Source organism: Musca vetustissima, unplaced genomic scaffold, assembly GCF_032173495.1.
Source record: "Musca vetustissima isolate MV318-11 ecotype Yass unplaced genomic scaffold, APGP_CSIRO_Mvet_v1 utg30815, whole genome shotgun sequence".
Lineage (NCBI taxonomy): Eukaryota > Metazoa > Arthropoda > Insecta > Diptera > Muscidae > Musca > Musca vetustissima.
The window spans coordinates 81,545-93,854 of NW_026873000.1; the positions used below are offsets into that span (position 1 = coordinate 81,545).

Genomic DNA, 12,310 nt, shown 5'->3' on the forward strand with positions numbered 1-12,310 from the left:
CGAACAAGATCAATGTCGATCTGCTCAAACATTGTCGTCTGCATCATTTGACCTCACACCCGGCGATGTTGTTCTTTGTTGAAAAAAAAACATTTTCTAATTTCCATTTTTTTTCTTTCGTTTTCAAATCAAAAAGAAAACTAAACAAATGGCCTGGGTGGCTGGCTAAATGTGTTCTAAATACAAATTGACAGTTTCACTGAAATGGACAATGGCATAAATAAAATAAATATTATTTTAAATTCAATGATTGTCATTGAGATTTCAAATTCAGAATTCGAATCTTGCTAATTAGTGAAGACGACAAAGACTATTGTAAGAATATTTGGCATTTCTGGAATCTTTATACCTTACATAAATATGCTACGATGAGGTTATAAGTTTGTGTTCCGAGGAGATGTTGTTAGTTTACCACCAACCCGAAATTATTAAATTTCAGACCCTTTGCTTGGAAAATTTTTGGTTGGGGGGAACTTTATGTGGCGGGACTATGTCAAAACATGAACCAAATCGAAAATCTTCTGTAAAGTTGTTTATTATCTTCCAAAAACTCTGAAAACTAAATTACAGTCCCAATTGGTTGGAATAGTCGCCAAAAGGCTTGCCACAATTTGAACCGATATATGCCATTTCCAATACTATACTGCAGTGTATGTGTAAACATTTTAAAGCTTTATATTAAATGTTACGACTTGTTTCGTGATTTCAACAGACATACTGAAAGTCAGAAGGACATGGCCAAATCGATATAGAATTTTATTCGGAACAGGAATTTTTTATATACTTAATAAAAAAAGATTTCCAAGCGCGTCGGGTTTGTGCGCATCTGCTCTAATTTAAAATACCATGTTTCGAAATGTTGTCTTTTTGATCTTTTCATCGGATTCGTGGCCTTCTTCTTCTACGTGAACCATCACTTGGCTCGCTTGGGGAATTATCATCCATTCTCACAACATTACCTAGCCTACGTAGTTGCTGCAACTCGATTCGTGCACAGAAAAAATAATTTGTATATTATATAACAGTGTTCAGAAAGTGTTCCCAATATCGGGATTTATGTGTTTTATGAATGAAATTCATAAAACATTAAATACTTGTTTCTTGTCAGAGAGAGACAGAGAGAAAGAGTGAGAAAAAAACTTTGGAGGTGATGGAGGTTTTTTATGGCACAGAAATTCTTTGTCCTTTTAATTTTTTATTTTGATTTTATATTTTCTTCTTCTTTGTCTTGTCTCTCTTTCCTTCTCATTAACTTTCATGCTCATGTTATGCGTCATTAGAACAATGTTAACCATTTGGCTGGCCATCTTGTTCGTAACAACACTTGTTTGATATTTTCTATTTATAATTTTAACAAATTGGAAAATATATATGCGAATTTTGTAACACAAATGCAGAATGTCTAAAATAAAGAAATAGGTGCAACTTGCCATGTGGTCCTAGACATGTGTTAGGAAAGGACACACCCTAATTCGTTCCCGGTACGAATTTTGGCAGGTCTGTATATTATTCAAAAAACCACACTGGTGCCGCATAGCCAGTCACTGACCGGCATATTACTTTATAAAAGGTCAGCAAGGTCTTCATGTCAGCAACCCAGGTGCTGCCGGCCAGCGACGTGAGAACATTATTCATACTTCTCAGCAGTGGCTTCAAAGGCTTTATTGCACCCAATATAGTGTTAGGTTCACGGATGATCATTTTGTTCAGCGGGGGCTTAATTTTTTCCGTCCAAGTGGTGAGTACACGTTTATCCTCTCACATATAACATCAGTAATAGGATCCACCCCCATTATCGTACAATCATCCGCATATATTACGTTCTTTATGCCGTCTCAAATATTATGAAAATGTAAATGTGGAAAAGTTCCGGAGAGGTCACCCCACTTTTAGGAATTCCCTGTTTCACTCCATGGGTCTTCAACTTCTTGTTTCTGATTTGATTATCTAACTTTTCAAACCCGGCCGGATGTTGGCCTTATCGATGTCTTCGATCTCATTAATTGTATCTGTATACATTACGATCTCTATGGCGTCTCGAATATTAGAAAGGTAGATATTGAAAAGTTCTGGAGAGATCACTCCACCTTTGGGAACTCCCTGTTTCAATCAAAACTCTTTGATAAAAATTTAAAACAGGCATGCTTACCCATATACGCTACCGTAACAGAGGGTCGATAGGTAAACACATTTTCTCTTTCTTTCTCTTTACGTCAGTCGTTTTTAATGGTGAATTCTCAGTTACGCTCGCACACACTTGCTCTCAATTTAATTTTGCCCAACACTGATTTAAAATATAGGCCCCTCGTGGTGCTCTATGAATTGCCGAGTAAAATCAATGGTTTCTTAACCGATTAATTTTGTATCTTCCTTAGTGCTGAATTTAGAGGAATGCCTGGTAATAGAAATGCTTCGGAAGTATGCACATATATGTATTTATCGGAACTTTTTTCAACTGCTGTGGTATCTCATCTCTTAACTCTGGCTCCAGCATCAGTTTGTCTTCCAAATGCCTGACCAACTATTCATAAGATTTTTTCTAGGTCAGAGATCTTTCAATAAACCCTCTAAAGTCAGAATATTTTTATACAATTTTTCTATAGACAGAATTTATTATAAGGCCCCAGAAGACTTTGCAAAAAAAAGTGGAGAAACTTTCTACAACATATAATAAAAAATTACTCTCTTTTATAAGGTTTTTATTTTGTAGAAATTTTCCATATTAGCAAAATGTTTTTATTTCTCTATAAAAAATAAAAATATTAAAATAATAAATGCTCTACAATCATGGACAATCAAGTTTCCAAAAAACGAAACTTGTTAAATGACTTTTTATAAACAAATAAATTTAAAAAACTGGCTGGCAAATTTAGAAATTTTTGTTTTCGCAAGCAAGCAAAAAAAGAAAGAACAAGCTCATTAATTAGTGGATATTTTTTCTGGTTAATTGTAAACAAAATGTCACACATTTAAATAAACAATATCTCCTCAATGAAGAAGACATCAAAGAGTTGCTTACACACACACACACACTCGGACTCACGTATTTTTTATTGTGATAACGATCATCATCATCGTGGTCTTCGTCATTAGATACTCTTTAGCAAAGAAACGAAAAATAAATAAAATAATGAAAATGTGATGATGAACTACATTTTCCATGCACACTGAAACACACAAACACACGTATTATTGTCATGCAATAAAAAAATAAACAACAACAAAATCAAACAAAAAAACAACAACATATCACATTTATATGTTTCTAAGAAAAATATGATAGCCGCATTTAAAAAGAATTACAATTAATGAACGAACGAACAAACACATGTGGGTATTCTTCTCTGCTCTACTCTCATCTAATAAAAGTTCGTATTAGATGTGAGAGCGAGAGCAAGGATCACACATTTTACGCTCTTTCTTGTTGGGCAAAAAAAAAAAAACAAAACACATGTTGTAATTCACCACAAGAGAAGGGGAATGTGTTGGGTACACAACACAACACGGCACTTTGCAAAATGTAAACAAAACAGTGTGTGTGTGTGTGTGTGACAGAGCGAGAGAGAGGTGGCAGAGGGATATAACAGCAATACTAGACAGCAGAGTACAGTGTTGTCAATACAAGTATTTTCAATTGGGAATAATGTAGCCTATATCAATGGTGGGCAAAATTCATCTTAAATATTTTTGAGGGAAAACAAAAACATATTCTGAGGAATTTATTTAATTAAACATAATTAATATCCAAGGAAGTGTAAAAAAGAAACAACATCCTTAAAAAAACTGAGGGAAATCGTCGTTAATGTTTATTTTCATTTTGACAACAAAAAATGTAAAGAGAAAGCATCAACGCTGATGTACAAGCCTGCCCGTCTTTGGTCTATATCCATGAATTTCTTGACCAAAATTCCACTGTTAAGTATTTGTACCCTACAACACAAGGGGGAGTGAAATATTCACCTGTGGCCCCATAACGTAGTCGAATCCTCGTACCAAAAATTATCAATATAGGTTTACGTTTTGGTGTAGCTCCCAAATATAACGGTACCGACCCATTTTCGGAATTTTTAAGCCTTTAGCAGTATTTTCGCATCGATATGGCTGTATTGTGGTATAAAGGGTTCCTAAAGACTGAAATTCATATATACAAAAAGTTATATATCACGAATTCCATGTCACGCACTGTTACAGCGTGTGAAATATAATTTTTAATTTTTATTAAATAGTTTTACGCCTTTTACAATACCTGCTAATTTTTTTATAAATATGTTTGTAAATGTCTGAGATATTAAGAAAAAATTAGCGTACGCACGCGCTACAAAATTTTCCCTTTAAAAATTTGATATCAGTTTCGATATGAAATTTCTGCGAATTGGCTGGAGATAAAATTGCGGATTTTTTTACAGCTATAATGGGTTATTCAAGATTATATTGACATTCAATTTTTTGAGAAAAAAATTTCTAAGATATACTTTTTTAACTTTGAACACCGTCACGAACATGTTACACTCGTAACGCACTGTTACACACACATGTACTAAAAAAATTAAATTCAAAACAGAATGTTTTAAAAATGCTAGTTCTTATACCCCACACAACTATGTTGTCAGGATATTATAGCTTTTTGTGGCCCCAAGAACTTTGGTAAATCATTATGCAGTTATGGACGACATTTTTGCCTGTAAATTCGGTTCTAAAGCAACTTATTGAGTAAGAATGTAACATGTGCGTGACGGATATAAATTTGTTCGATGGAGATAGAAGACAAAATTTGTTTTATTTGAATTTGTCATCTCAAGATCCACACATAACAGCATTATCAAAAAAAAATTCTCATATTAGAGTCTGTATAGAAACATATGCTAATTTTGTCACGCACGCGTTACATATTTTCTTACACTATTTAACTGCACTTACCACGGGATTCTCTTGGTATATGTATAGGTTTATATATATATGTAATTCTTAGTAAGATATTACTTTATTTGAATTTAATATTTATTATTGATATTGTTTTAGCTAACAGCGTTCACACTTACGACAAATGACACTCTAAAACTAATAAAAATATGCCCAAGTTACTCTCCACGCGAAAATGGTACAACGAAAAGAAAAACTACGGTTATTTTTCAAAATTCAACTAAAAATATATTGTCCGGATTGCAAAGAATATTTCCTATATAATTTCATATCTCTCTTAACGAATTGATTTTTCACCTGTGTGGTTGACCTTTTTGTGGAATTCGTGATATATTGGTCCATTTTTTGACATGTTTATATATATATTGGTCCATTTTTTGACATGGCCCTGCCATATAAGGATAACACCCTATTGTCAGTATTATAAAGGGTTTAGCCACATATTTCCCTTATTGTGGCTGTAATTTGGAATTTCGTGATATTGGATGCTTTAAACACATTTTTTTGTCGTAACAGTTTTTATAAAGCTTTACATTAAGATCCCATTACATTTTCGTTATTATTAAGTTTTTTTTTTACAAAAGTTATGAATAAAAAACTTTTTACCAGAAATTATTATATCAGTATAGATGTTTTTTTTAAATAGCACTATTTGTTAAAATTTCGGCAAATTGTTATTACCTCCAGTTTTTCAACCTTAGTGTCTGTGATTTAGAAGATTTTTCAGAGCATGATCAACCTAATACCACATAATGCAATAAAATAGTCCTCATATAAAGTTCCCGATTGGTTTAAAACATTTTGGATGCATAAGTCCGAACATAACGGCGATTTTGCTTGTTTTTCTTTTAAAATCATATCAAAAAAAATCACCAAGTTGGCATTACTGAATGCACGCACATTCGTTTGCCTGCATGCATGCTTTGTGTTTTTTTTATATGCCAACGACGATGATGATGATGAGACGACGATGTGTTGTATATCTAGCGAGCATACAACATTTTTTGTTTACGAACGGTCACGACGACGACGCCGCCGCCGACAGCGACGTTGACGTCGATGACAGCAAAGTAGCAGCAGCTTGCCAATGTTGAATATTTCTCAAGAGAAACCAGATGTATTTTACAATTCGAACGCTACAATACATGATTACGGATGACAACGGGCGCGCGTGCTTAAATATTGAAAAGAAATAAAGAAAACAAAACAATAATAAAAAATAAACAAAAAATATAGTGAAGAAAAGAAACACGATCATTTTATTGTAGAGAAAGAAAAAAATATTTTTTAAAAAAATTTAAATAACAAGAAAACAAAAATATACAAATTTTATAAATCGAAGAAAAAACAAGTTTATTGTTATAACAGAAAATATTGTAAAAGAAATAATTGCATATGATTTCACTAAGTCTGCTTAGTTGATTACTTGTGAAGTTACAATTAACGCAAAAATAAGAAGAAGAAGAAGAAAAGCAAAAAAGAAAAAAATTGAGTGATCTAAAGAATGTGAAGTACATTGCCATGTACTTTGTTTTTTTAAACATACATACATAGATAATAGTAATACGAGAATAAACAAAAACAACAACAAAACGAAACGAAACACCACAGCAGCCACTAGCAACAACAATTGCCAGCCGTCACATTGTCTTAAACCAGTGTGTTATTGCTATTTGATATTAGTTGGTTTCTTTAACAACAAAAAATCCCCCCTTTTATAAAAGAACGAATAACAACTACTCTGCTTCTTATTGTGTGTGAGAGGGAGAGTGAGTGAGACTACAAGTGTGAGAGCCAAAACACTTGAGTGTGACAACAGTGTTTTTATTTTAAAAAGGGGCAAACATTGCAGTTACAACAGTGCCCAGAGTACAGTGGTCATGAAATAAACAGAGCGTGTGTGTGTGTGCGTGTGCTGCTGTTACAAAAGGGAGAGAGAGTGATTGTTGTCTCTGTTGTGTGTTGTGTTATAATAAGAAAAAGAGCTGAAGACACAACAACTGTAATAGTGAAATTGTTGTAAGCAATTGCAAAACAATGGAATTTATCAAGTGAAGCCAACCAAGCCAAGCAAAGCAAAACAATACCAAACAAGAAATAGCAAACCACAAGACAAGACATTGATGGAAAAGCAAAACCGAAGAAAATAGTTATTTGAAGTAAAATAATAACGAAGACAACAAAAGGTTGTTACCTCCCCCCACCCTCTTCTAAGTGTAAAGAGTTTTAATACTCCCCGTTACTAAATTGTCAACAAGAGCACACAAAACAACAACAAAAATATGCAAACAATGCATTTGTAATTAAACAGTGAGAAAAGAAGAAGAAAACAACAAATATTTTGAAGAAAAATAATATTACAAATAAAAGTGAAAAAGAAAACAAAGTGTGTGAAAGAAAAAAACAACACAACCACTATCATCAATAGAAAAGAGAAGCATTGCAATTAATTACAAAGTAGTGGTGTTGGAAATAATAAAACCCGGGAAAGTTGAATGTTTATTTTTATGAATGAATTTTTATAGCCAGAGTGCTGCTGCTCAGCTTCACATTCTACTGACAAACTAATCAGCTGCCAGTCATTTTAATTTTACTGCTTGAAAAAAAGTGAAAGAAACAACAATTGAAATTTATTTTAAACTATAAAAAAATCATACCTTGGAAAAATACCCTGCCCCAGGAATTAAAGGCAATCCCAAAATGGGGTGTAGTACAGTCGTAATTAATGATGATAACAACATGCAGCAGCATGTTGGCAAAGGCCGGAGTACTAGTAGTAGACATCTCCGACAAACTGGTATATTATGTCAAAGATTATGGCTGGCATTGTTTTGTTTAAGCATCATCATGACACAACAATGCTGTTTGGCATTGGTTTTAATGGAAACACCAGCACCACCACCATTACAACAACAGAATTTCGAACCCCAACCAACATCAACAAAAACAGGAACAGAAAATCTGCCAGCTGCCGTTGTCGAGGATAATTCAACAAATCAAACAAAAATTGTCCTCAGGACAACAAACTCACCCTCGACCTCAAATCGTTTACCACCACCCAAGAGGGTTGAACTTAATAAATGTTGTCTATTTGCTGAATATTTGGATAAAAGCAAAACATGTATGCCAGGGGCAACAGAGAAATGGATACCCTTGATATATTTAATAAATCGCAAAGACTACTATCGGCCACAGGGTTCAAGTCCGAAATTCATTACCTTCCAGGATAATGTGTTTCCCATAAGTCAGGCCCGTGCTTTAAATGAACCCCCAAAATATGACGATGATGATGACGACGACGAAAATGTTTCCTGTACCGTAGACGACTTGGTCCTGTACACTGGCACCAACAACTTCATCATATTTTCCAATGGTTCGTTGTTCCTACCCGATCGTGTTGTTTCCATACCACCACAACGTTATTGTGTCGATCAACAAGCAGCCTTGGTGTGTTTTCCCAAACCTAAACATCCCGAGCCCACTTTGAAGTTGAAAAAATGTTGCCTCCATGGAGTCTATGATAAACAGTTGGAAAAATGTCAAATCGATGGAACGCGCAACAATCAATTGAATCTATCACTGGCCCAGAATGTCAGCTATCAAACTATCTATGGCTTTCCGGAATGTAAGGAAGGATCCACAACCTATGCCATAGCAGGCAGCTGGTCCCCCGATCAATTGCTATCCGATGTAACTGGCCACTTCCATTTGCCGCACTATAGCGTGAATCTATCCTCCGAGGACTATTGCCTTGAGAATCTACTTTCCCCCAACAATGGCAGCGAGGAATTGAAAGTTTTTGCCTGCCTCCATCATTTTGTCAAAGAAAACAACACCAAATATGATGGTCATCATTTTGCTGCTATCAGCTCTAGCCTGGTCATATCTGTGATATTTTTGGCTGCCACCCTAGTGGCCAGTTATCTAATGCCCTCCGTACATCATGTCCTGCATTGGAGATGCCAAATCTACTATGTGTTCTGCCTGTTTATTGCCGAGTTCCTCTACACTTTTACTCTATATTTTCCATTCTCCATTATGGATGTGGCCCCTTGTAAATTGGTGGCCTCGGCAATGCATTTCTTTTTCCTGGCCGCCTTCTTTTGGCTCAACACAATGTGTTTCAATATTTGGTGGACATTCCGTGATTTTCGCCCTAGTTCCTTGGAAAGGAATCAAGAAATGATACGTCTACGGCTATACTCGGCCTATGCCTGGGGCATACCTCTACTAATCACCACAATTGCCGCCTGTGTCGATCTGGTACCCGAATCATCGCTGTTGCGTCCTGGTTTTTGCAAAGCCAAAGAATTGGATCCATCATATCTGGATATCGATTCACCCTATCAAGATGCCAAATCACCTTATCTAGTTTGTTGGTTCAACAGTGGACGTTTACCCATCTTTGCCTATTTCTTTGGTCCTGTGGGCATTCTACTGAGTATCAATATTATGCTATTCATCTCCACCACCCATCAACTGACCTGTGGTCTGTGGAAACGTGACGATGTCAAATCGACTACAGAGAAGACGGCCTTGGGTAAGGTTTGCCTTAAGCTGGTCGTCGTAATGGGCGTTACCTGGATAGTTGATGTTCTGTCGTGGTTGATTGGTGGCCCGAACAGCGCTTGGATTGTCACCGATATTGCCAATGCATTACAAGGTGTATTCATATTTCTTGTGGTCGGCTGTCAACCACAAGTATGGGCAGCATGTCGGCGTTTTTGTTGCCCCCGTTCGCGTCAAGAGATCACAAATACCACAAATGGGGTACAGCATTCTTCGTCGTCACAAGGTTTACCTTCGCTGGCAGCTTGCGGTGGCGAAATAACACAAAATACTTCAGTGCATAATACAACGCTGGGCGGCGGTGGAGGAGGAGGCGCAGGCAATAACAGTCTTGGTAACCATACACCGGCAACTGCGGTAACCACAACATCTACATTGAAAAAAATTCCCATGGAGACTGTATGCTAACAAAATAAATGGTAAGTTTTTTTTAGTTGTTGCCGTAGTTTTAAATTCCAATGGGTGGTACTGGGAGGGGAATTTTGGTTGGGTGGTTTTCTTGATGTTATTAAATTCTTTTGGTTTTTATTTTATTTTTATTTTTTTCTATAGAATGCATTCCGATATTTTTTTCAAATGTCATCCTCCTCATATTACACTAGTCAACCAAAAGGAAACCGAAAAGTGGCAAAGAAACAAACTCCTGGAAGAGAGGGCTTCAACATGGAATGAAGTTTGATCACAAGTGAATGAATTTATTTAAGAGACTAAAATTGAGGGACATGTGTTGCACAGTTTTAACCAGCAGATAAATCGAATGTGTACTTGACCGACAGACTGATAAGTTGGAAGTGAAGTTGGGTCCAGGACCGAAGTTATTGGGCGACATTTTTTTTTTCAAAAGTTAGGATTTGGAGAATTGGAAGAAGCCAAATCCCAAATGAATTTAGAGGGATGGGATTTATCATTTTCCAATCATGGATGGGTTTTTTGATTGCAGCAGTATTTGGACGCGTAAATTAGAGTTTTGGGAACTTTAAAAGAGATTTGGAGGATGAAAAGGACGGCACAATGGGGCGCAGGAGTAAATATGTATATGTATGGGTGGGGTCTGATTTGGACGCTTCAATCAGAGAGTTTAGGGACAAGTTTTCAAAATATTTGTTGCCGTTTGACTTGATTTGAACGATGAAACCCCCCCAAAAGGGGATGCAGGAGGAAATATAAATTTTTTATGTAATTCTCTGAAAATATGGAATTAACATAATTACGAATGACGAAGGCTGCGGTCTGATTTCCCGCAAGATAAACCAGAAATATATTTCGAGTGATTTTGATCCAGTTATTCGTATTGACATTAAGTATAACCTTCGAACGGATTCTATGTATTTTTGGTCATAGCAAATGTACAGCACAGATCTAGGAGCATTTAAATTCTTTATAATTCCGCATCCTGTAATAAAGAACAATAAAGAAAGACTTAATACATAAAGAAGTTTTGCAGATAAGCCAAACTTGAATTAGGGCTACATTAGTCCCGGCTTATGAATAGACGTCAAATATCAATTCAGAACGATTTTTGATATTTTTAATGCGATATTTTCACCAGAATTGTTTGTATGTTTGGTAGGACTTAGAGTATAGAATATTGACAATATGGTTCCGGAGGAAATATAAAACCCTAGAATAAAATATACCGAATGATCTGGGATAGAGATCTAAAATTTCGCACATATGACTATTGATTTCGGATAGACCATAATTTAGTTTTAATGGTATTGGGAAAGGTTTCCGCCAAGGTATTAAATATCAGTACCGAACGATGTTATATATTTGAAAGATTTTGTCAAGTTTTGGCTGTATCTTGGCAGGATTTGAGGGATCAAAAATTGACGATTAGAGTTTTATTATCAAGACTAATCACGACTGTTTTGTGATAAGGGTTTCAAAATTTTACACAGACATGTCGCTATTAAACATGGACGTCATTGGGTACTGGTAGTCCCGATTTTATGTATTTTATTTAAGATTTCTATATAGTCCCGGATCCAACAGACGATGCAAAGGATTCATTGCCCAATTAACACAAATAAGAGTACAAACTTATTATAAAAAATTATTTTATTAAATCTTACATCTCTTATATGAACTGATTTGTTAAATGTTTATTCTGTTAAGTTAAATGAAAAAAAAACTTAGTCAAATTGACTCAATTTCCAATAAAGTATTAAAAATCGAACACTCAGTCTTTTATTTGGAAACCCTCTTGGGCTTTATTTTGGTTTATTTGATGTTCATCACAGCAGCATTTGAAGGTAGTTGGTGTCAGAAGTATTGCCATTTTTGGCCTTTTCGAAATCGAAAACCATTTCGTTTAATGATTCTGCTTCGATTTTAGGTTCTGGAACTGAGCAGTTGTGCCGCCTAAATTTGTCTGCAGGTTCTAATGTCCTCGGCTGTACATTTTTAATCCTCCGGACACATTTTAAATATGTATTACCTTAATTACATACTTAGCTGATTCGATAAAGAACATTTTTTCAATAAACCAAGCTTAAAAAAGTTTCACAGGTGCGTCGGTCTTGTGCACATTTTTCCCATTTCTATCTGTGACCATACACCAGCAAGGGTAGTATCTGCTTTAACTAACTGGCCCTCCAAAATAAGGTTGTTGCATCTCCTGTTGTGTTCTCTATTATGTTCTGATGGTGTCTTTCCTAATTGCTGTAATTGGAGTTTTGAAATTCTAAGGACACATAAAAACAATTTAAATCTTTTGAAATAGTCAAAACAAAGATTCTCTTCATGTTCCCTTTCCCTCGATTTACAACAATATTAACCTAAAAATTGTCTTCAAATTTCCTCAGTTTGTTGTCTCCCA

General features: G+C 35.3%; 1 protein-coding gene across 1 annotated transcript; it reads left to right on the forward strand.

Annotated features, from left to right (window-relative positions):
- Positions 1–7,767: 7,767 nt before the first annotated feature.
- On the forward strand, positions 7,768–11,887 carry LOC133322079 (probable G-protein coupled receptor Mth-like 1; the record flags this gene model as incomplete). The annotated part of the gene is made up of 3 exons (XM_061531149.1): positions 7,768–9,217; positions 9,272–9,888; positions 11,749–11,887. Coding segments are annotated over exons 1-3 (2,206 nt in total), but the record flags the coding sequence as incomplete, so codon positions are not given.
- Between the last annotated feature and the right edge of the window lie 423 nt (positions 11,888–12,310).